The sequence below is a fragment of the Oryzias latipes genome, chromosome 22 (genome assembly GCF_002234675.1).
Source record: "Oryzias latipes chromosome 22, ASM223467v1".
Classification (NCBI taxonomy): domain Eukaryota; kingdom Metazoa; phylum Chordata; class Actinopteri; order Beloniformes; family Adrianichthyidae; genus Oryzias; species Oryzias latipes.
In genome coordinates this window covers 25,519,221-25,542,914 of record NC_019880.2, presented here as the reverse complement: position 1 = coordinate 25,542,914, position 23,694 = coordinate 25,519,221, and the positions used below count along the sequence as shown (strand labels likewise).

Genomic DNA, 23,694 nt, shown 5'->3' with positions numbered 1-23,694 from the left:
GGTATTCGTCCCAAGAATGCAAGGAAACAATAGTCATCTGGTGAGAGGCTGATCCATAAAAGGTCCCCAAGTCTTTGTGAATTTGTCCTGCCAACCAGTCAGTTTGCATCAGATTTCCTCAAGGTATAAACAGCTCGCCATGTCGTTCAGCCATTTACAGAAACTAGGAGAAGTAGAAACCTTCAGAATAATCCACTTAGCTATAAACATTCCAAACATGACTGCTTGTTGAGTTGAGTGTGACAGCTTCTGAGTTTGCTCTGATCAACCAAATGTTGCTATCAGAACATTGGGAGTTAATTGTTGTAAACTGAACTAAACAACTTAAAAATATCAGACCAAAAATGTGTTAGCATGGGGCATGAGTAAAATAAATGAGATAAAGAACCTATCCCAGTTTGACCACGGTTACAGGTTGGTGGAACAGAAGGAAACATTTTATGCAATCTTGTTTCGGACTAATGCAAATGGTGGATTACTGTATGAGTTGAAGATGTGCACTTATAGAACAAGACTTGATCCCTTTCAAAGCGCTTATCCACAAACTAGCAGGGATTTCTATTCCAATGTCAGCTGCCCATGTAACCTTAATGTGAGCAGTTGTTGGTGGCCTATAAAAACATCTGACAAAATTTGAAATCAAATTTTTAGATGTCGACGCTTTAATCAAAACTTTGTCAAATTCCGGTTGTGTTGGCTGTTGTTGAAACTGAGTTATAGACTGTTTACCAAAATGTGTGATTTGCAAACACCTGAAAAAATGATCCGGTGGGAGAGAAAACTTTTTCTGCAGTTGGGTAATGGATGTAAAATGATTGTTGATGTAAAATGATTGTTGATGTAGAGATCCTTAATGGATGAGAGGCCCTTTTTTTATCCCTGACAGACCTGGTTGAAAAGCTGGATTCAGGCAAATGGGAGCGTGGATAGATAAATGCAGTACGTTTTGTTTTCAGAGTTACAATACTATTTCAACTTTGGCCTGTTTTCCTTGTGCAATATTGTCATGAAAGCAATTTTTTGAGTTAATATTTAAAAAAGCTATTTTCCTGCTGATTGTGAGTTAAACTAAATTTCAGATATATTAGAAATGTCTTTGTATTAGAGTTTGCATTATGGTTGGTGATGGCACAGTTGTTAAGGAGGGAATTTGAACATAACGGTTGTTGACCCGTTTTAGAGGACTTCATGATTCCTTCTGCTGCGATGCAGATATCATCTGTCACCACTCTGTTGAAGTGTTGAAGATGGACAGATCATTTTGAAAATACTTCATTTTTATTCATTTGATGTGATCATCATCTGTCTTCATCTTTTTTTGCAAAAAACTGTAATGGTGATTTCTCCAGAAATGTCTAATTTTCTGAAATCCTGTTGTTGTGGGTTTTATGAGCTATAACCCCAATTTATGTAAAAAAAAATACTTTAAAATAATTTAAACTGTGGCCCTAAATCTGTGTTTTATAAAACTTTGCATTTATGAATGGAATTAGTTCAAATGAATCCTCTTTTGGAAAGGGTCTGCATAGGTTCCTCAGTGTTTTCAGTTTACTGGTCTGTTTTGTTTCTTTGCCCCGTTCAGCGGCTTAAAGATTGGTTATTTGGCTGACTTTAGTTTCTGTTGCCCTCTTAAGGACACAGATTCTATATGTTCCCTTTGGCAAAACATTCTTTCCTCATTTGACCTTTCAGAGGCCTTGAGATCCCAGGTCCGTCCTGGGCCAGCTGCTGTGCTCTAGTCTAGGATGTTGTCGAGCTCTACAGTTTTGTCAGGGTCCCGGTTTTCAAAACCAGAATAGGACCTGCCGAGTGCGTCTGGCAGGGGCTGTTGTTGTTGACGATTTCCCAGAGTTCTTTGAGGCTGCAGCTCCCAAATGTCTGACTTCTGTTGTTCCTCGCTGCTGCCTCACCTGTCAGCAGTCTTCACCTGGAACAGCAGGTTACTGCAGGTGATGACATCAACCCCACTTTGAGATGAAGCAGAAGGAAGAGCATCCAGGTCCACCTGTCCCTCACACAGGGACGGAGCTATGGGGGGCAGGTGCCCACCCAGCAAAAAGCTTTGCCCCCTACTTGCACCCCTCAATTTTTGAGTCAATATTAGTTTGATTAATGACAAATTAAGAAATCACCATTTTGAGCTTTTCAAGCATTGCAAAAATAATAAAAGCTATATTTTTAAATGAAATAAAAACTATCAGAATAATTAAATAGTTATAAATACACATTTTTTTTATCTTTTCATTTGTAATGACCTTCAACTCTGCTGTTCTCATTGACCTAAGCTCCCACCAAATGTAAGAGGCCGACACAGTTTCTACAGTCAAATTAAAACATTCCTCTTTGGACAGGCTTGTTGCCAGGCTAGCTAGAAACAGAGAAATACCACATTTAGCAAAAAGTGAAGCCTGCTGGATGAGCTACTGTTCCACGAACCTCTTCAATACCATTTTCTGATATTTTGAACGTTGAAACATTTTATTCACGTTTTTGTCTTTTTACAGACAATATTTAGAACATTTTTGTGAGAATAAAAGACGACGTGAAGCCTAAAGTAAACACTGCAGGTCTGAGACACAAAGAGAAGGCAGATGCTAATGCAAAAAAACAAAAAAAAATCTGTAGAAATCTGCTGCTCTTATCAGTTTTACTTTCTGTCGTTGAATCGTCCTTCAGTTCTTGTGCAAAATGAAAAAGAGTTAACTTAGAAGTCTGACTGGGACACATGGGGGGAGGAAAGAGCTGACGGGGTTTCAGGCCGACGGGTTCTGGATGACGATCAGGAAGTAGTCCTTATCTGTGGAGGTAAAAAGACAAGAGGGTTGGGTCATGGAACCAGAGAGGAGAACCACAAACAAACAGCTTTATGTAAATGAGATTGCCGCTCAGCAAAATGACTGAATAGAAAGAAAATGAAATGAAAAAGACACGACAAAGCCTTAAAATAGAGCTTTAGTTCAACTTTGGAAACTTCAACATTTCTGTGGGCTTGCCCTGACTTTTGTCCCCGGTCGTCCCTCACCTGGAGCAATCATGATCTCGTTCTTTTTGGAGCGGACCCGAAGGAAGGTCAGGTCGTTCTGGGGGTCGAGCTCTCGCACCGTGCTCCTGGCCATCAGCACCAGCTGCTGGATGAGGCCGGCATACTGAACTGTGCTCGTGTTGTCCAGAGTCGTCTTAATTGGGATTCCTGCAGAAGAAAACGCTGCTTTGTTTACAGGCTGAGGAGAAAAAAATCCTTCAGGAGGCAACAATTCTAAAAAATAAAATACAATAAAGCTTTCTCCTCAATTCACAGCAACTGAATGAAGAAAGACTCAGAAAGCTCAATTTTTCTGTGTTCTCCACCATCAGAAATAAGCCAAGAAAAACACAATTTTCATTTGAGTTGGTCTTTAAGGGTTTTTTCTTTTATTAGATTCTTCTTAACATGATTTTTAAGTTTTGAATATTTTCCCCTCCTGACCTTTTCCCATAAATAATGCATGGCTAGCTTGCTTTGTAGATTATTGTTAACAAAATCAAGTAGGACTCCTCTTCCATCCCGGATACAAGGTGCTGAATAGAGGCCATCAGAGGGAGGAGCGCCTGAGGAGGGCAGGATTCCTTTACATCAAGGAGAAACAGCTTAGCAGACCTGACACAAGCTGGAGAGGACCTGATATTCCTCCCGGTGAGAGATAGAGGAGGTGGTTAGGGGAAGGAGGCGTGAGACAGCAGGGGCTTAGACGAACCGCATATAATAATAATAGATTGGATTTATCTGCGCTTTTCAAGACACTCAAAGTGCTTACAGTGTGTCCATTATTCATTCACTCCTTATTCATACTTGGTGATGGTAAGCTATGGTTGTAGCCACAGCTGCCCTGGGGCAGACTGACAGAGGTGTGGCTGCCATTTCACGCCTTCGGCCTCTCTGACCATCACCATTCATGCACTTTCACACACCAGTGGAGCCACACTGGAGGCAAGGAGGATGAAGTGTCTTGCCCAAGGACACAACGACATTTTTGGCTGGTGGGAGCGGGGATCGAACCGCCAACCCTTCGGTCATTGGACGACCCGCTCTACCACCTGAGCCACTGTCGCCCCGCATATAATGACAGATCATAAAACAGCCTGAGGGACAAAACGTGGCTTGACTTATAGCAAATCCTAAATGTGTCCATTTATTATTTTTGATTTTGAAATGGTTTATTTCAAGCAATTAAGTAGAAATAATACACAAAAGCAATTTAATCATCAGTTATACATTCATACAGTAACTAATCAAACTTAGGATAATTAGACATATTAATAAATATTGCTTGAAAGGGAGTGGAAGGAAGCGAACTTATATAATCCCACCCCGTCATTATTGATTTGATATGACTCCTTTATACCGGACCTCCGGTTCCACTGCTGGATGTGTTGAGAAGAAACGTGAAGCATGTGATGCTGCTCCTTGTGACTGTACCGCCATCAGCCTCACTAAACCCAGTAGCACTCGGCTTTCTACACAACTAAGACGCCCTGCAGTTTCATGCACAGAGGCGAGGCCTCTTTAGGAGTTCATGTGACCTGCTGGCTGCCCTCAGCAAAAAGTAGTACACCTCAAGTTTATTTGATCAAGTATACTTGAAAGATCATGCATGTGTGGGAAGTAAAAAAGATACTTCTTCAGACTAAATTATAACATTTTACAGTATATAGGTAATATGTAAAAGGAAACTTCAAGCATACTGCCTCCCTTAGTTGTACTGTAGACTAAATACGTATTTTTTGCTATCGTTGGAGGAAACACCCAACAACATCCATTAAATCCAGAAGGATTTCTGGATTTAGGTTAATGAAGACCTTATTTAGTGACCATAGGGTTGTATGCATAACTAGCTATAGCATTTTTAAAGAGAAACCGGTGGTTTGGGTTGATTGGTGGTTAGTTAAAGTCCTGAATACCTAATATAGCCTAATCGTGTCAAAAAACAGCAGCAGTGGTTTTACCTTCAGAGTTCACAATGATGACTCCCTGAACGCCTTTCTGGCTCTGAATCCTCTTCAGAGTTTCCTCCACATCAGCCTGACAAACAGAAGGAGATTACAACATCCAGCAAACAGCGGCTTCGAAGTCTCACACCAGTTTGGGTCTTCCTTTAGTGACAACGCCCGATGATAAACAACACAGCTAGCTAAGCTAGCCGCAGTTCAACTGAACCCATCCTAAGATCACAGATGGAAACTAAATTCAAGATGAAAATAGTCGTAAAGGTATCAAAAGAAACAGCAAATTCTTACCATTTTGTCCTTAAATTGGTGTCTAAATTGTAATTTTAAGGCGTTGCCAAGCGACACAGACACAATGCTAATAATAATTGCTAACACAAAAGTTCTTCTTCGAGGTTGTGTTCCGGTTGGAATGAAGTTTGTTTACCGCCACCTAGTGGGGGGATTCAGCAACAACTTTAGACAGTAGAAAAGCTGCAGAAAACGACGTTTTCTGACTAAAACCAGATTTTCACATGACTTTTTACTATTAATTTAGGTAAAACAAGTGATGGTACGATCTATGAGTGTTAGAGACACCTTGACAGAAAACAATTAAACAAATGTGTGAAAATAAAGTCCTAACATTATGAGGAATAAGTCACAATTTTTTGAAAATAAAGTCATTTAAAACTATGTTTTTTTTTTAAATAAAGTTAAGTGAGCTTGTGACCTGCCAGTTGTAGTTTGTACGTAATTGGTACTTGCTTTTCAGAAACAGTATTTTTTGTCTGCTCTCGATTCACCAAAATTTCAATATAGAAACATTCAGAAACATAATTTTAAGCTTACTTTTCTCTAACCCTTGTGCTATCCTAGGCACTTTAACATTGGGAGTTGTCATCTAGACCCCACAAGACACTGAACCCTTTTTCTTCAATGATTTGTGATCTTCACTGGTGTCCATGGATTACATGAAATCCTCCCCACCTTTATCCACCTTTGTCATGGTAGGCAGAACACGTCAATGTAAGGGTGGGGTCATCTAAGATAGCACAAGGGTTAATTATGTCCACCATCGTGAAAAAGATGAAAAAAACATGTTGGAGCAGTAATTGAAAAGTCTCACTTTAGTACAGATTCTACCAAACAGAATAACAAACATGATAAGAAATAGTGTAATGATGAAATTTAACTTTTTTTCTTCTTTAAACAGTTGTTAATATCAATCGGCCAATCAGCTTCGCTGCCTGCTGCATTTAAAATTTTCTTCTCTTTTCTGTTTCCGGTTTGTTTACTCGCACTTCCTGGAAACAGTCCCTGGAAACGGGGGGAGGAGGCGCGCGCCGACTCAAAACAAAATGGACCTCCAAGAGGTATTTTATGAAACTTTTTAAAAAAATAAAGTTTTCGTTAACGACAGAGAATTGATCGATAATAATTTTTGTAGTCAGTTGTTACGACTTTCTGGCGCGTGTCCAACTAATTAGCAAACCGCTAAGCTAGCCTGTCAGCTAACCGTTAGCTTAGCGCCTCTCTCTCTCTGTGGAGTCTGGCAAGTGACAGCGTGCTAAACAAAGCACCTTTGCGATTCCGAGCGCACGAATGACTGGCGGTAGACCTCACACTCTATTTTATTTAACAATTATATTTCTATAAAGCCTTGAAAAGCGCTCAGTACTGTGGCTTCTGGTTTTTCAAAGTTTGTTCACTTCATAAACACACAAGTCATTATAAAAACTTTTTTTCTGCTCCCAGTGTAGCAACAAAAACATTTCCAAGCGTACACAGACACTTGCTAAAAAAAGGAGAAAAATTGCACACAGATCAATGGATGAAAAAAATGAATCAGTTTAGTCTAGATTTAAAATGTTATTGCTGCATACTAGACATTACATAATAGATAAACAAAGTTGCTTGTAAAAATCTTTATTTCTGCAGCTGAATTCTGTTGGAAACAAGTCTTACAGAGAGAGAGTAAAAAACAGGAGATGAATATTTTCCATCTCTGCTGGCAGGTCATACTGCTGTCCATGGTGCTGAATGAAAGGAAAAGAAACTGATTACTTTTATCAAACAGAATTTGAATGTATTTATTTTAAACATGATCATTATTCGTGTGATGTAGTTCTAATTATACTATGTACCTCCATTATATTGCAGCTCATTTCTTACCAAATTTGAAATCACATCTTTTTAGACCATTTACTGTAAATGAGAACTGGACTGAATGACTCCTCCTCCCTGGCGTTCAAAAACAGGAAGTACCTGCTGGTTACAAGAAGCCAAATTCCCATTGACTTCTATAGAGAAATCATTTTGTTTGTCAGAATAATCATTCTTGCTCTGCTACCTTTCTAGGGATATTGTTCTGTAATGGAAATTATTCAAGATGTAAACTGGCCAATCAGATGCCTCAGTAAAAAAGTCTGGTATCACGTCAGACAGATTCTCTCATGCCTTTCTAGTAATAGGAGTGTGGACAAGCTTATTCCTGATTCCTGAGAGTGGTTGCCATAGAAACATTGAATCAGGCCGACTAGGAATAATCACTGCTTACTGGCAATTTCTGGTCCCAACATGGCAACATTTGTATTGTTGACTTCATTAGGTTGTAACCAGAAGAAAGTAACTTTCTAAGGGTGATGTCACACTCGCCTTGTCCAGTTATATACTGTTAATGGTTTAGACTTACTACAAGTTCTAAGTGGAACTGGTTTGCAGTGCATGTTAGACTTTGGCATGGATGTCGTTTGTCAAAATTTCTGTTCATGTTTTTTATAGAATTTTATTGCCTTAGGATGCAATATTACAGGCAATAACATAACAATGACAAATATAAAACACAAGTTTAGATTGGGCACATCCTAATAAGTAAGAAAGAGAGAAATATAACTTGCAGCAATATAACATTAAATATTCAGGGATCAATTTGGGATCAATTTCAACTACTAAATGTGCAGACAGTTTTAGTTTTATACATTACAGATAATTTCTTTGCTGTGCTTGATTTTCTAGTTTAAAAAGGAAAATTCAATGTTAATAGGTTCCCTCCAGATCATCTTCCACCCTGGAGGTTTTTTTTACCTAGTTTGTAACCTGTAGATATCTAAACATGTCTTTTGTAATAAATGTTCTTGCAGTTTTGGAAATTATACAAGTGTCTGTCCACAAACCAGATTATGTATAACAATCAAGCTGCTATCAGCCCATTGGAAATAGTAGAAATTCAATGTCACCAACATGAGATAGCCCCCCCAGTACCTCCAAGACATTTCTGGATTGAGTTCCATGTCTAAAGTGTTTGTAGGATTCATGGGTTCTGGATCTTTTTCATGGCATGCTGGCTCATGAAGGAGTATTCAGCAGTACTCCAGAAAGGGAATTCTGTTCAACTGATAACCATTGAGTTTTCTGATCCTTAGTGACCCAAATCTGAGATGATACGTAAATGTGATGCCCAGTAATAAAGTTTTAAATCACATGGCTTGACCCTTTCCTTTGTCTTTGTTGGTCTTCAGTATTGTAAAACGGACCCTTGGTTTCTGATTGTGCCAAATAAATCATGAAATGATTTTTTTAGTGTTTTGTATGTGGATTAAGTCACAGAGATGGGGAGAGATAGGTGCAAAAACCTCACCTTTCAATATATTTTAAAAATTTCTTTCAGAGCCTTTCCTTGATTCCAATTATACAGCTGTGTTGTTTGGGGTGTAAGAAATTTGCCTACTTATTGAAATCAGTTTGTTGCTTTCTTAAATGTAACCAGGTTGTCCATCGGCTTAATGCATGTTTATGGTTTTTAACTCATAAGAACCTTAGTTGTTGTCCACTTGGTTTGTGGTGTATTCATTATTCCATTTTTCAGTAAAAATGGCTCTGGGTTCTTATGGGTTTGGGACAGAATTTCTGGACCACAGTTGACTTAAAGCATGCACGGGGGAATTGACAATGTGGCTCTGGTTCCTAAGGCAGCAGCAGGAGACGGACGTCAGGTGTTAAGCCGCCCAGGAAGTCCCAGTCACAGCAGCAGCAACCAGGATCAGAACCAGCCTCCTCCGGGAATAGAAGACTCTCAGCGCCCAGGACGGCTTGATCCACTGTTAGGTATGTTCATGAAAAAGCTGCTTGTTTTTTAACAGAACAGAAAAAGGAGTTTTCCTTGTCTGCAATATAAAAACTTACTTTACAGTCAGGACCATAAATATTTGGACAGAGAAACATTCTTTCTAATTTAGTTTCTGTACATTACCACAGTGAATTGTAAATAAAACAACTCATATGCCATTGAAGTGCAGACTTTCAGTTTTTATTCCATTGGTTGAACAAAAAGATTGCATAAAAATGAGAAAAACTAAAGCATTTTTTAAACACAGTCCCTTCATTTCATGGGCTCATAAGTAATTGGACAATTGACTTCCATGCTATTGCATGGGCAGGTGGGGGCAATTCCCTTGTTATGTCATTATGAGTGAAGCGGATAAAAGGCCTGGAGTTGACTAGAGGACTCATGCTTGCATTTTGAAGATTTTGCTGTGAACAGACAACATGCGGTCAAAGGAGCTCTCCATGCAGGTGAAAGGAGCCATCAATAAGATGAGAAAACCAAAAAAAACATGCCAGCAATTGCTACCATATTAGGAGAGGCTAAATCAACAGTGTGGTCCATCCTGAGAAAGAAAGAAAGCACTGGTGAACTCAGCAACGCAAAAAGACCTGGACGTCCACGGAAGACAACAGTGGTGGATGATGACAGAATCATTTCCATGGTGAAGAGGAACCCGTTTACAACAGCCAACCAAGTGAACAACACTCTCCAGGAGGTAGGAGGATCAATATCCAAGTCTACCATCAAAAGAAGACTGCATGAAAGTAGATCCAGAGGGTACACTGCAAGATGCAAGCCACTCATAAGCCTCAAGAATAGGAAAGCTAGATTAGACTAAAAAGCAGCTAAAAAGCCAGCACAGTTTTGGAAAAACATTCTTTAGACAGATGAAACCAAAATCATCCTCTACCAGAATGATGGCAAGAGAAAAGTATGGAGAAAGCGTGGAGAAGCTACTGATCCAAAGCACACTACATCATCAGTAAAACACGGTGGAGGCAGTGTGATGGTCTGGGCGTGCATGGCTGCTAGTGGCACTGGGACACTAAACTACTGTTTATTGATGACGTGACACAGGACAGAAGCAGCCCAATGAATTCTGAGGTGTTCAGAGACAGACTGTATGCACAGATCCAGGTGAATGCAGCCCTGTCTGCGCAGATCCAGGTGAATGCAGCCCTGTCTGCGCAGATCCAGGTGAATGCAGCCAAACTGATTGAACGGCGTTTCATAATACAGATGGACAACGACCCAAAACATACAGCCAAAGCTACTCAGGAGTTTATTAAAGCAAAGAAGTGGAATATTCTTGAATGACCAAGTCAGTCACCTGATCTTAACCCAATTGAGCAGCATTTCACTTGTTGAAGACTAAACTTCAGACAGAAAGGCCCACAAACAAACAGCAACTGAAAGCGCTGCAGTAAAGGCCTGGCAGAGCATTCAGAAGGAGAAAACCAGCATCTGGTGATGTCCATGAGTTCAAGACTTCAGGCTGTCATTGCCAACAAAGGCTTTTCAACCAAATATTAGGAATGACCATTTGGTTTACAGTTATTTCATTTGTCCAATTACTTACAAGCCCATGAAATGAAGGGATTGTGTTTAAAAAATGCTTCAGTTTTTCACATTTTTATGCAATCTTTTTGTTCAACCCATGGAATAAAAGCTGAAAGTCTGCACTTCTATGGCATATGAGTTGTTTTATTTAAAATTCAATGTGGTGATGTACAGAAACTAAATTAGAAAGAATGTGTCTCTGTCCAAATATTTATGGTCCTGACCGTATATCACAGTCTTGCTTTCACTGCTAAAAGTCTGAAAATGTATGCCTCGTTTTGAGTTAAAAGAAGCCTTCCCCCCTGAAATAAGCCACGGGTGATTTGGGAACATATATTAGAGAAAACCTTTAAAATGAATAATTATGAGAGTTCACTGCACTCTCTCGTCTTACTAAAAAAACGAGCTGTCAGAATTGTACATAAAGCCGGCTATTTTGATCATACAATTTATTTTATCAATCCAGACTTATAAACCGTATAACATTGTGGATTTTTACACCAACAACTTTTATACAGAATCTGTGGGAAATCGTTACCATTCAAGATCCAAAAACAGTTCTTAGAAAATGAAGGAGGAACAAACTGAGGGGATGTAGGAACTTCAAGATCAAACTGATAAGAACCACAAAGAAAAGTTTCTGTGTGTCGCTGTGTGGCACTAAACTTTGGAACGGGTTCAGTAATGAGCTCAAACAATGTTTAAATATCCAAATATTCAAGAAAATGGATAAAGAAACTCTAATTTCAGGATATGAAGATAGGAGGAGTTAAGAATCAACAGGTGTCAGGGGTTGACATAGCCCAGAACTTTGCAGTGGCCCACAGGGCCAGTAGTTTTTGAAAGTTACTGGCCCGACACCGCGACCCGCCGCCACAGGCGACACCCAAGCGATGGACGCCGCAACTTTAGGGTATGCCCCCCCCCCCCCCCCCCCCCCCGGAAAATTTTAATTTGGTGCATTCTGGTGACATTTGGCACTTATTTATACACTTTTCAATTACTGAAAATTGACCATATCAAACCTAAATCTACAGTCTGTTTCAGATTTTTGAAGAGAGAACTGCAGTGTAGTAGGTAACACTAGTTAAGAAGTTTTCATGCTGCTTCTAATCACTGCTATTTCGCATTTGAAGAAGATCATCAATCATTTCTAGGCACTGGATTTTGTAACTTGAAGAGAATCTATCTGATCAGAACTGGATTTAAAAACTGTTAAACTATCAAATGAATGAACTTAATAGGGGTGGGATTATATAAGGTCACTTCTTCCCACTCCTTTTCAAACAAAATATCAAGCTCTGCATGACTTTAGTTAATGGTCACTGTATTTAATTAAGCAAATGTGATTTAAGTGACTTTTTTTGTTTTATTTTCAGTTTTTTTTTAATGTATCGGTATGCATTGTATCATTTCTGTAATGAGTTTGATAAATCTGTGTAAATTCTTTATTGCTTTGACTACAATGCTTTAAATGTGAGAAACTCATCTCTAACAAGAATAAAAAATCAGGTAGTTGTATCTCAGGGAGGTAAAGCAGTGTTCTTAAATGTGTGTTGTGCTTAGATCTTCAGGACAGTAGCCTCTCACCGGCGCTCCACCTTCAGCCGGCAGCCTCTGGGATGGAGCCCAGCCTCACAGATCTCTCTCTGCTCCAGCAGACATATGCAGAGTTTGCTCCTTTGAGGTGAGGACAAAGATTTTCACAAAAGCATGAACACATTGTGATTTCTCAGAGGCATTGTCAGCAGAGCAAAAAGTGGAATAAAGCCTGCTCAGAGAAAACATTTAAAGGCTTTTTTTTTATTTTGACACCAAACAAGGATTGGGCTCTCCCATCAGTCATGGAGGAATGGGGGTCAGAGATCACCCAGCATGACTTCTAGGAAATGTCTAGGGCACTCGATTTTGGAATTGTTCGGACAGCACTACAAAATGGCGAAGGAACTATATAGTACACTATACAATGACTAGTGAAGGGATTTGGACAGCAAGATGTTTCCGAGCTAGCTTTCAAGAGGTAGGGGTGTGGCCTTCCAGCAGCCTCACTACTTATTGGTGAGAGTGGTTGGTTGCCATAGAAACGTTGACTCTGACCGACTCGGGCCACTTGCTGCTTACTGACATCGTCTGGTTCCAACATGGCGTCGGCCGTCCAGCGACTGAATTGACTTCATTTGATTGGAGCCTCACTCAGTTCTCTGACACAGTCAATGGTTGGACATGTGGGCCAGCGGACACCACATCCTTTTTTGAGGCATCTGATTGGTCAGTTTATAACAAGAATAACTTGGAATAAAGAAAAAGAAAAATCAAGAGAAAAATGATAACAAATTTTAATAATAAAAAACATGTTAAAAATGCATCAGCATAAGAATAGTCATTCTGACCAATAGAATGACTGAGTAACTGCTGCTTAGTTTTCTATAGAAGTCTATGGGATTTTGGCTTCTTGGAACCAGGGGATACTTCCTGTTTTGAACACGAAGAGGGAAAGGGCATTCAGCCTCAGTCCAGTTCTCATATACAGTCCATGATCACACTAAAGAATGTGGGCAGGCTTGCAGTAAAGCCGGAAACCCCACCACCCTGATTTCCTCAAAGATGATTAGGGATTAAGTGAAATACAACTGAGTCTGCCTTTGATGCTTTGTCTCCTCTAAAGGGCGTGTCCAGACTTTTCAATGACATCACAGGACGCCAGCACACATCAGGCTGGGGGGATCGCCTCGTACCCCAGCTACGCGATCCAAACAACGGTCCTCTCTACAGATGGTCGGAGCAGCTACTGCACTCTTTCAGACCACAGTTTCTCCCCCACCAACCTGTACAAAGTGAAGAAAAGCCCCCCCCCAGACAAGACTGCTGCAGGAGGAGCAGCTCTCCCCCTGGACCAGATAAAAGGACCTGGAGCATCCGGGGCTGAGAAATCCAGAGCTCTCTTTAATGTCAACAGCACTGTTTCTGAGGACCCATGGGGGAGGTTCAACACAGATGTGCTCAGCAGCCTTCATCAGCCTCCAGCATGCTCGGCTCATGCCCCCAACTCGTCTTCAGGAGGAGAGGCTGAATCGGGGGAGGTCAGAGCCGGTGAGGGGGGGCCCTCTGCAACTGACCTCTGGCCCTCTGGGAACCAAAAAATCTCTTTCCTGGGTTTCGTTCCACAGTCCCAGTCCACTCCAGGAGGAATCATGATCCCACCTGGGTCCAGAGTCCAAGTAGGTGTGCATCCCCCCCCACAGGTCCCAGCTCTGCCAAGTCTCAGCTATGTGCAGAAAGTGGATGCTTGGAGGGCAGGTCAGAGTATAGGGTTAGGGTTAGGGGGGCTCTTGGAGACAATGTCAGAACCCAATCCCCTGACCTGTAACGCCCCCCCCAGGTCTAGTGGTTCACAGCAACACCCCCATCTTGCTGCTGACTCTCACAACGTCTCTGGGCTTCAAGTGGGGCCTTCTGTCGATGCGTCTTCGGTCCCCAGCCTAGAAGTGGAGAACTGCACCTCCTATTTGACATCAAAAGGATCATTGCCCCCACCCTTTCCAAAGCCGCTGCAGCTCCACCCTGATGAAAAGAGTTCTGTGAGTCAAAACTTAAAATGTAAAGAAACATTTGAGAATGAAGGTGCAAAAGGTGCAGATCCCATCTTACCTGTTTTTCTTGTAGATATGTAACCTGAGCATAGACCACCCCCCCTCAACTTTCCCGACTCCATTTGTACCCAGAGGACCAAACAGAGGCCCTGAATGTGCCCCCACAGTTAAAGGATCCACTGGCACCCCCTTGGAAAGCTCTCAGCCACCTGCAGGTAAACTCAGTGAATCTGCTTCACAGAAAATATTCCATCAAATAAATACATATCTGCTCCTCACTGGGCGAGTCTCTGAACGGTTAACACACTTTAGTACAAGCAGCAACTTTGACGCTTGATAAAACAAAGACGGAGTACGCATATTAGACACACAAACTGCGTTTGGTGTGAACGGACAAATGACTTAATCCTTGTGCTATCCTAGGCACTTTAACATTGGGAGTTGGGTCATCTAGACCCACTAGACAGAGCTCTGAACCTTTTTTCTTCAATGATTTGTGATCTTCACTGGTGTCCATGGATTACATGAAATCTTTCCACCTTTATCCACCTTTCTCATGGTAGGAATAACGCATCAATGTAAGGGGGGGGGGGGGGGGTCATAGGATAGCACAAGGGTTAAATGATGCGCATGCGCACAAAGAGGAGGGGGGTTGAATGGGGGGGTGATCCTTCCTACACCTGTGTGCTGAACTGTGGCCAGTGATCCTTAGTTTCTTCTAAAAAATCTCTCTGTATAAAATGGAGTGTCCCTTTCACACCTGCATCACTTGTGTCATAGGGGCACTTTGTCGAATCAACAAATGCTTGCAGCTCCAAGCTGGTTTGTTTATAGACATTTGTTTAAAGTCTGCGTATTAGGGATGTAAAAGATACAGATATGAGTAGAAAAATTGATCTGGTACTGACAGTACCAGTGGAAAACCAATCATGAACTAACAAGGCAGAACACAGGACTGGACTCAGATGCAGAGCTTAAGGTTTTAATTTCTTGGACACAAGAGAACAGCTTGCTTTGGCAGGTGAAAGCACATGACAAACAGGCACAGGACAAAGGGAAACACAGGCTATAAATATATGAGGAGGGGAAGCACAGGTGGGAATGATCAGGGATGATGAGGCAGACTCAGGTGTGGGGAGCAGACACAGCAGGAAGGGGAAGGTCTGGAACGAGAGGTAGGTTAGACTTTCAAAACAAAACAGGAAACCCCACACAAGACAACAGGAAGCTTGATGAGACATGACATGAACAAGATTTTGTTGGTAATATAATCAGTTTCTGGCAAACTATGTCAGTTTATCTTCCTGTTTTGTCTCCACTGTCTTGACCTTTTTATGAAAATCGTCAAGTGATGCGAACAAAAAAGTCCAATCAGGCCAGGCTGCTTCAACCAAACGATTGGCTAAATGTGACCCACAGTGAGGGACGTGTGCACCAACTTATGATAATGCTTTATGTTACAGCACTTAGAAAATGTCCCCCAATGCCAAGTTTTAATGTTTGAAACTGTTATGTCAAAGACAGTTTGTTTGGGTTGATTAAAATAAAAAGTGACAGTAAAAAAAAGGGGGCGGGGTCTGGTAATAGTTGTTTTCATTTGTAGTTTTAAAAACTAAATGAGTAATAAATATCTAGATTTGAACATTTAGGCATAAGAAATGGACTGTTTCATATCGCCTGAATGTTTTTTCATTTCAGGGGAAATTCCCGTCAAAGGGAACTTTTCTGGATCAGCTGGGCCCCCCCCTGTTTCTGCAGGCCATCATTGTCCAGCCCTGTCAGAGGCGGGGACACTCAGAGAGAGGACCCTCCCTCCACAAACAGAGGAGCAGCGGGCTACTGAGGCCGTGGTGAAAGTGGATCAGGGTGTGTCCTTGGTTCCCCGGCAGACCCCCAGGGGGGGTGGAGAGGATTCTGCTGTCAGTTCTACAGCAGGGTTGGTGCTGCGGGAGCTCCTCTCCCATAGGATGAATGGAAAATCAACAGGTTTGCCTGCAGCCTCTTCAGCCCCCCTCCTCTGGGAAGACACATCTGCATTAGTGCAGATGGAAGCCAGAAAGCTGCAAGGCTCTTCTGTGCCCCCCTCCTCCACTGCTGCAGACCCCTGGAGGATGGGGACCAGGTCCCACTCAGAGCCCATGCTCAGCTTAAAGGTGCTGAGGCAGAGTCATGCTGGACAAAAGACCCCTATTCCATCTCCGCACCCCAGTCCGCCATCTACAACTGCCCCCACCTGTCTGTCACACCACAAGGCCGCAGGCAAAGCTGCTGGGGGGTCCCCCGTCCTCTGTGATGCAGCCCGGCGGACAGAGCCGGAGGGCTGCAGTGCCGCCCCACCCAAAAAAGTCTCAACATCGCAGGTCTCTGGGCCTCCACCAGCAAACACACAGCAGCTCTTACACCAGGGGGGGGTCCCGAGGGATGACGAAGAGCCTGGACAAGTTGAGCCCCCCTCCGTCGTTACCACAGACGTGGATATGCTGAGTGACAGGAGCAGTGACAGCTCCCTGACTGTCAGGGTGGCCAAGCTACTGCAGGACGACCCCTCCTCCACCACACTGTCCAGCCCCCCCAGCAACGCGGAGCAGGATAGCAGAGGTAATGCAGTCCCACATCTTCATGTGTCCAGCAGAATTTCTGATCGTGGGGGGGTCAGATTATACACGTTTATTTGTTTCAGAGAGGAACCAGCAGAAGGTGTGGGCTTGGTGCCGCCAGCCTCTGCAGCTAAATGAAGAGGATAGGAGGGGGGTTGAGGAGGTGAAGAGGCTGCTGCTGCTGAAGGTCTGTCTGCCAGTGAAGACTGTTATATAGTGGGGACCCCCCCCCCCTGCAATGAAGGAGGTGACCATAGTGCAGGAGCCTCTGTGCCTCCCCATAACTGTATGTGTCTCTGGTCTTTGCAGGGTGAAGGCAGCTCCGACACCGGGGGCAGCAGCTCCGACACTGGGGGGGCCATGGCCTTCAATCCTGCAGACAGCTATTTTGGCTTTAGTGTGCCCCCCCCAGATAACCTCTTCAAACCAGTTCCAAAGTGCTTTCACTCCACATCACCTGCTTCTCCCCCCTCTGCAGAAGTCTCCGAGGCAACACTTAGGCCCTCGGTGAAGCAACATGAATCAGCAGGACACGCAGAGGGAGGGGCTGCATCAGCAAAGTTAACCAATAAATCTGGTTTTGTCCCCCCCTGGAGCCAAAATTTGACCCGTCTGAGTCAGAAGAGGAGTGAAACTGTGGTGGGGCAGGAAAAAGAAGCCCCCTTGTCGCTGACTGATGGGGGTACCTGCGTAATCAGCTCTGCCTCAGATGTCAGTCATGAGGGGGGGCAGTCTTCTGCTGCTGGAACAGAGCCCGTCCCCTCCCCCAAAACCCGTGCTCACAACCTCCCTACAGCCGGCAGCGCCTTCAGGCGATTATCTGTCAGCAGTCCTGATCAAGGGGCGGGATTCTCCAGTCCTGCGGGGGGGTGGGCCCTCAGAGAGCAGCAGATACCTGACAGCTGCAGGTTTGAAAGGGGGGAGACAGCCCAGTTCACCTCCACGACACACTGCAGAGGTGCAACATCGCCTCCTCCCTTATATGAACAGACTCCAGGTGAGTTTGGGGCTTTTTCTTCTTCCAGCAGACTCGCACTGGTCAAACATCTCAAAGGGGGAGGGGCAGAGATGTGAAAGGATCTGAACAGTCAGAAAAGTTCTAACATCTCACGTTTCACGGATAATGTTTGAATGAATGTTGGGGGGGGGTCTGTGCACGTTCACATGTACACGTGCACACATGTATGTGTGTTATGGGGAATAAACCAGTAAAAATGTAGCCTGACTCTCTAATTTGGTAGAATGGAAGGATTTGTCAAACTCTTCCACTAAGACGGACTATAATTAGAGGAACAAATGTCATCAGGACGCCACTCTGTAAATGTCTGTGCCCCTCCCCCACAGCAGTTCCTGTGCTGCGTCCCTACAAACCTCCTGGCAGCGATGAGCTCTTCTACATCCCCGATAGAGAAGCCAGCTGCTCGCCTGCCAGCACCATGGAGAGCACCCACCCAGGTAAACTGGAGCCAATGCACTTCATCCTGTAACCACTAGAGGACCGCCTTTTAATGCAAACCTCTAACCACCCTACTGTCAACACCCACAAAATACACGCTCTTTGAACCTTCAGGATTCTGCAACGGTTTAGGCGATCATCTGTTTCTGACGCAGAGAAAAGCAAATTTTTCATATCAGCAACACACAATGCAACACATTAGGAATGTAAAGGGCTGCGTGATGACACAAATTGCAACTCGTTACTAACACAAAATGTTGCATAATGGCGCAAACTAATATCCAACACATTGCTAATATAACGTTGCAAGATGCTAACGTATAATGTAGCATAACAGTGCAAACTGTAACACATTACTAATGTAAAGTGATGCAAAAAAGGCGAAAAATACATTATGTTAGTAACGTAACATGTTGCATAACGGCGGAAACTGAACTGCAAGATAATAATAATATATTTTATTTATAAGGCGTCTTTCTGAGCACTCAAGGTTTGATTCTAATGTAAGGTTGGAAGATGCAACACGTTATTAATTTGCAATGTAGCGTTATTGGTCCAAACTGCAACACATTACTAACAATAGGTGATGCAATTCTGGATGTCACCTATAGATGTTTTGGTTTAACTGGTTGACTAACTAGAGGCGGTCTAACTGTAACCAGGCTCAGACGACGCCGTCCCCCCTCCCTTCAGCAGTGACGTCCTCGGGCAACAGGACCCCGGGCTGGAGGCTGGGGTGACATTCAGGCATTCTGAGGGCATCTACAGCAAGAGGGTGAACTCCTTCAACATTCAGACCACAGGACTCACAGGTGAGCCCCCCCTTCAAGCAAGTCCTCATGAACCTGTGTCTTAGTGGAAGGGGGGGGGGTGGCGGGGGTTAGAGACTTCTTTTCAAACATTCTTCTCTATAAACTCCTCTGCAGCTCACTCCAGCCCTCCAAAATCTCAGCTGCCCCCCTCCACAAACAAGCAGGTTCTCAGGAGAGACCAGAGGACCAGCCTGCACCACTCCCCCCACCTTGAGCAGACTCAGTCCAGGTTCCAGCCTGACCATGCAGTCCACAGCCTGGACCTGCTGTGGCAGAGGTTCTGTGAGACCTGGGGGGGGTCAGGTCCAGTCTGTAACAGAGAGACTTCCCTAGTGGAGCGTCTGCAGCGCCTGTCCCAACTCATTCACAGCATGGAGGGGCACGAGGAGGGGGGGCTTCAGAAGGTCACAGGGACACAGAGGAGCAGAGGAGAGAGGGGGGGTCATGGTGCAGAACCAATGAGGAAAGCTGGGGGCAGCAGAGAGGACGGAGCTCCAATCCACCTTCAAGCTGAGGAGGCTCTACAGGGGGAGGATAGCATCCAATCCGTGTCCTCCTGGAGCTCTTCAGTAGTTCACACAGAGCGGTCAGAGACCCCCTCCCCCAGGTCTGACTCCAGCATCGACACGCAGCGCCTGATCCAAGTCTACGGAGCCTACCGAGTCCAGAAGCTGAAAAACTGCTCTGGGCTCGGGAAACTGCACACAGCCATCCACAGGCCTAAGGGGGGGGGGGCACATCGCACAGACTCTCCCTCTGCCCCCCCTCCACCAGGATCCACAGAGGACAGGGTACGAGTTTCCCCACCTGGTCTCAGATGGTTCTGTTCAAAAGTGCTGAGTCATGGAAGCTTAACTGACTACATGTCCTCAGGTCTCGTCACACGTGCCACACCCAGCATGCTCCGCTTCAGAGGGGAGGAGCAGAAGCCTCCTGGGGGGTCAGTGGAGCCTCAAACACACATCCATATTTTTCATTTTTCACGTCTGTTACAGCGGCTTTTAAATGCCCACTCCAACTATATTTGTTTCTATTTTCAAAACATTCCCAGTGGTCTTTCAGTTATGATTATGCAGTTTTTAGCCCAAATCAACAAATCTGCCGTTTCTTAGGACATATTTTTTGAACATCATTAGAAATTCCCCTTTGAGTTTTGAATGTTGGCGCAGAGCAACCCCAACCCCGTCACCTCCCTGTTGCTGAGAGTTCTGTTTGGTTGCTCCCGGATTAGCTTATAACCCCAAGCTAACATTAGTGACGCAAAAAAATGGTGAGCAATATTGGAGCCCTCCAGCTTTACAGTGTCGGGCCAGATTCCAGCTCAGACGAGGAATACAACAGCGCACACGAAGGGTTGAGGAGGAGCGGGGAGACTTTGGCCCGCCCATGGCTGTTGAGCTTTTTCACAACGCGGGTTTTATCTGCTCCCAGTCCACGATTTAAATAAAGTACCCAAAACACCATTTTCATCGAAAAACCTCTAACTTTACTGCCCCACCCATCCGCCCTTTTATGGAAGGTTGTTGAAGTGGGCGGAGCAAACTCTGATCAAGACCACTGACCTACAAGCCCTTTTTCAGAACTTTCTGCATTGTGTTTTTGGTTGTAGGTCTGTCAGGCTGTGTCCCAATTCCCACACTTATCCCTTACTTACAGTTTACTACTAAAGGTGGTTCACTAAAAGATTAACTAAAAGCACTAAAAGTCTGGGACTGTGTAGTGCCCTGGATATTAAAAGCAAATTCGGACACCATGCTCAATACATTTTTTTCCTTTTTTTTCTTTTAAACGGCGAATATGACGTCACCAATTTCACTAAATTAAAATCTAATTGGTGCGAGTGTTTTGCGACGGTCATTCATTAATGCAGTGTTTTTCAACCAGTGTGCCGCGGCACACTAGTGTGCTGTGGGAGATGGTCCAGTGTGCCATGAGAAATAGTCCTCATTAACTGATCTAAAAACATTTCCCATCTCCAGGACATCAGCATCCAAACAGGCCCTGATAAAACACTGAGTAGTGAGGAATATAAAAGATCATAAAATACTTTTTTCTTTGTGTTTATTTGATTCTATTAAAGACATTTTGATAAGAATGACGGTACCACAATTTAGCCACAGATTCAGCTGTTTTCTGAAAAGTCCCGCCCCTTTAACTGTCTCCACCAATCATTCTTGGAGTCTTAATCACATGTCATCAGTCTGACCAATCAGAAGTGGTTAAAGTCTTCACTTCCTTGTTCTGATTCTGCTGATAAAGACTCTCAGTTCCAACATAAATACCAGCTAAAGCTCGTCTTTAGCGGTGTAGCTTTCCACAGAATCCGGTATCAGATCGTGGAACAAGTGAACAAAACAATGAAGCTCAAAGAAGAGAGTCTGTCTGCCCTTTTGTGGCAGTTTTTATACTATATCTCCCATGATGCATTGGCTTAAAGGGACAGCGTCTCAGCGCACAATGAGTCGTCCTTGTTAAACGTCTTGAAACCACAATGATCAATTCATACTATTAGTTTCTCCTTTTTTTTTACAAGGTTAAAGTGTGCCGTGGCTCAAAAAAGGTTGAAAAACCTTGGATTAATGCAACGAGTTCTGAAGATGAAAACATTGATATTTTATTAAAAATACATTTAGTTGCATTTTCCTTGCAAATATTGTTAAAACACAATGCATTGTGGTCCATAGTGAACTTCCATGCACACTAGTTCTTTGCAGAGACTTCTGGGAAATTTTTAGGGCACTTGATTTTGGAATTGTAGATTCAGACAGCACTACAAAATGGTGAACGCCCTATACAGTGCACTATCTATTGAGTAGTGAAGGAATTCTGTCCCAGCTTTAGAGTACTGCTGCTTTCTGCTTTCAATCTGATTATCTGATTTAAGTTGCTTCATTTCTTCCCACAGGAAATCTGGACATGGTTCACAGCAGGAGCCAGCCACTCACCAGAGACGTTGGAACCACCTTTCCTTCCCCAGGAGACGCCAGAGGCTTTGGACAGACCCCATCCTCTCTGTCCACCACAGTGATTGGAGGAGGAGGGACCCCTCCCAAGTTTCAGACTAACCCAAAACGGGGGAAAAGCAGAAGGGGTCCCTCACAGTCGCATCCTGGAGGTGAGACGATGTTTGACTCACAGCAGCTTTTCTGTGGACCTCAGAACCAGCAGGTCTTCTCCTCCTTCAGGGGTGTCCTGGTTCATCTCCGCGGACACTTTGAGGTCAGAGGAGCGGAAGGAGAACCGGCCCGAGTCTGCCGCCTGGTTCCAGCATTGGTCCCGGGTTGAACCGTGGAGAGAGCCGCTCCGACTAAGACAAGTCCAGCAGGACCGGAGAGAGCATCAGACGGACTCTGAACCAGAGCCCCGGACCAAGTTTGTCACCTCCACAGGGGGGCACATTTCTCTGCAGGTCGTTTTTGGTTCTTTCTGTTTTTTGATAAGGAATACTATGTTTCTTGGTTTTCATTCAGTTTCCTTCCGTCCTGCAGGAGGCGCTGCAGATGCATCGCCCTGACTTCATTTTACATTCAAGGCAGAGGATGAGGCGTCTGGCTGTACAGGCTCAGGAGAGGAGGCTCCTTAACGTGGAGGGTGCATTCTGCTGCCAGACAGGGGCTCCACTGAGGCTGAGGATGCCTGGAGGTAGATGCCTTCTGGCAGAATCTGTTGTTGCTTTCTGAGCTGCTGTCTCACACTCTGATTTTCTGTATGAAGGTTCGTTTTTAAGGAGGGCCGTTCCGAGGAAGGAGATGATCCAGAGGTCCAAACGGTGGGTCCCCGGGGGTCCTGACCCAGAGGGGGATTAAAAGACATTCATGTTCCGGGTTCATCTTTAGCGACTTTCTAACATCTGACCTTAAGTTTGTGAGATGAATCCCTGATCTGTCGTTACAATCTGCTGCTCATTTATCTACTGTGATGTTTCAGGATTTATGAGAATCTACCGGAGGTGCAGAGGAGGAGGGAGGAGGAGAGGAGGAAGGCAGAATATCGCTCCTACAGACTGAATGCACAGCTCTACAACAAGGTATACGCCACCAGATTGTTGTTACCTTATCATCGACATAGTTTAAAGAAGCTAACTGAGTGTCGTAAATCCTGGCGCTGCATAACTGTTAGTCTGAGCTTGTTGCTATGGTAACCAGTTGGCGAAAAGGTTTACCTGTGGAAACTCTAAACTCAGTTTAGCCCCTCCCCCTCTGTTGCTCACCTGTGAATGCACTCATGTCAGTCATGGATGAACTCCTGAGGTTTTCCTCTCACTGTTTCTGATGTAGAGAAGCAGAAATGACTGTAGATTTAGCAGATTAAACCATCAGACTGTCTTGTCACTTCTCTTTCTTTGTCACATGATCATATTAGAGACACATAATCCCACTGATTACCTGATGATGTCTGTCTCTCAGAGGATCACGGAGCGCGTCCTGGGACGTAGATCTGCATGGAGATGACCACCAACTCCAAAGCAACACCAGCTATGTTTTAATCTGACTGAGGCCTGAGTGTTTCACTGGTTATGTTTTAGAGCTTTTTACTTGAGATGTTTTAAATTTTAAATAAACGTTTTTACTGTTTTCTTAAAGAACTTAAAGAAGAGTTATTGGAGAAA

At 43.8% G+C, this 23,694-nt stretch overlaps 2 protein-coding genes across 5 annotated transcripts; one reads left to right on the top strand and one right to left on the bottom strand.

The window, feature by feature from the left end:
* Positions 1-2,456: 2,456 nt before the first annotated feature.
* On the bottom strand, positions 2,457-5,412 carry LOC101160277 (dynein light chain roadblock-type 1). The gene is made up of 4 exons (XM_004082788.4): positions 5,275-5,412; positions 4,984-5,059; positions 3,023-3,190; positions 2,457-2,797 (listed from the first exon to the last, which is right to left on the bottom strand). Exons 1-4 carry the CDS (start codon positions 5,275-5,277, stop codon positions 2,754-2,756), a joined length of 291 nt encoding a protein of 96 aa, XP_004082836.3. The 5' UTR covers positions 5,278-5,412; the 3' UTR covers positions 2,457-2,753.
* Positions 5,413-6,232: 820 nt separating this feature from the next.
* On the top strand, positions 6,233-23,670 carry LOC105357013. 4 transcript variants are annotated; one of them, XM_023951319.1, is made up of 18 exons: positions 6,233-6,338; positions 8,934-9,069; positions 12,197-12,317; positions 13,296-14,208; positions 14,294-14,435; positions 15,919-16,818; positions 16,901-17,004; positions 17,127-17,814; positions 18,165-18,272; positions 18,936-19,085; positions 19,200-19,876; positions 19,959-20,025; positions 21,991-22,200; positions 22,271-22,494; positions 22,574-22,727; positions 22,800-22,854; positions 23,013-23,112; positions 23,492-23,670. In XM_023951319.1, exons 1-18 carry the CDS (start codon positions 6,324-6,326, stop codon positions 23,534-23,536), a joined length of 4,809 nt encoding a protein of 1,602 aa, XP_023807087.1. In that variant the 5' UTR covers positions 6,233-6,323; the 3' UTR covers positions 23,537-23,670. The 4 variants fall into 4 exon arrangements, with proteins under 4 accessions (XP_023807087.1, XP_023807086.1, XP_023807090.1 ...); XM_023951318.1 differs by having other exon boundaries at positions 18,162-18,272; XM_023951321.1 differs by lacking the exons at positions 6,233-6,338; positions 8,934-9,069 and adding an exon at positions 11,451-11,543 and having other exon boundaries at positions 18,162-18,272.
* The last annotated feature ends 24 nt before the right edge of the window (positions 23,671-23,694 follow it).

Bases quoted from the DNA above. Each gene is read 5' to 3' on its own strand.
- LOC101160277 (XM_004082788.4), bottom strand. The intron at 3,191-4,983 runs GTAAAACCACTG...TTTCTTCTGCAG, and splicing joins CATCATTGTGAACTCTGAAG to GAATCCCAATTAAGACGACT. The intron at 2,798-3,022 runs GTGAGGGACGAC...TTACCTCCACAG, and splicing joins CGAGATCATGATTGCTCCAG to ATAAGGACTACTTCCTGATC.
- LOC105357013 (XM_023951318.1), top strand. The intron at 19,877-19,958 runs GTACGAGTTTCC...ACATGTCCTCAG, and splicing joins CAGGATCCACAGAGGACAGG to GTCTCGTCACACGTGCCACA. The intron at 22,728-22,799 runs GTAGATGCCTTC...TTCTGTATGAAG, and splicing joins GAGGCTGAGGATGCCTGGAG to GTTCGTTTTTAAGGAGGGCC.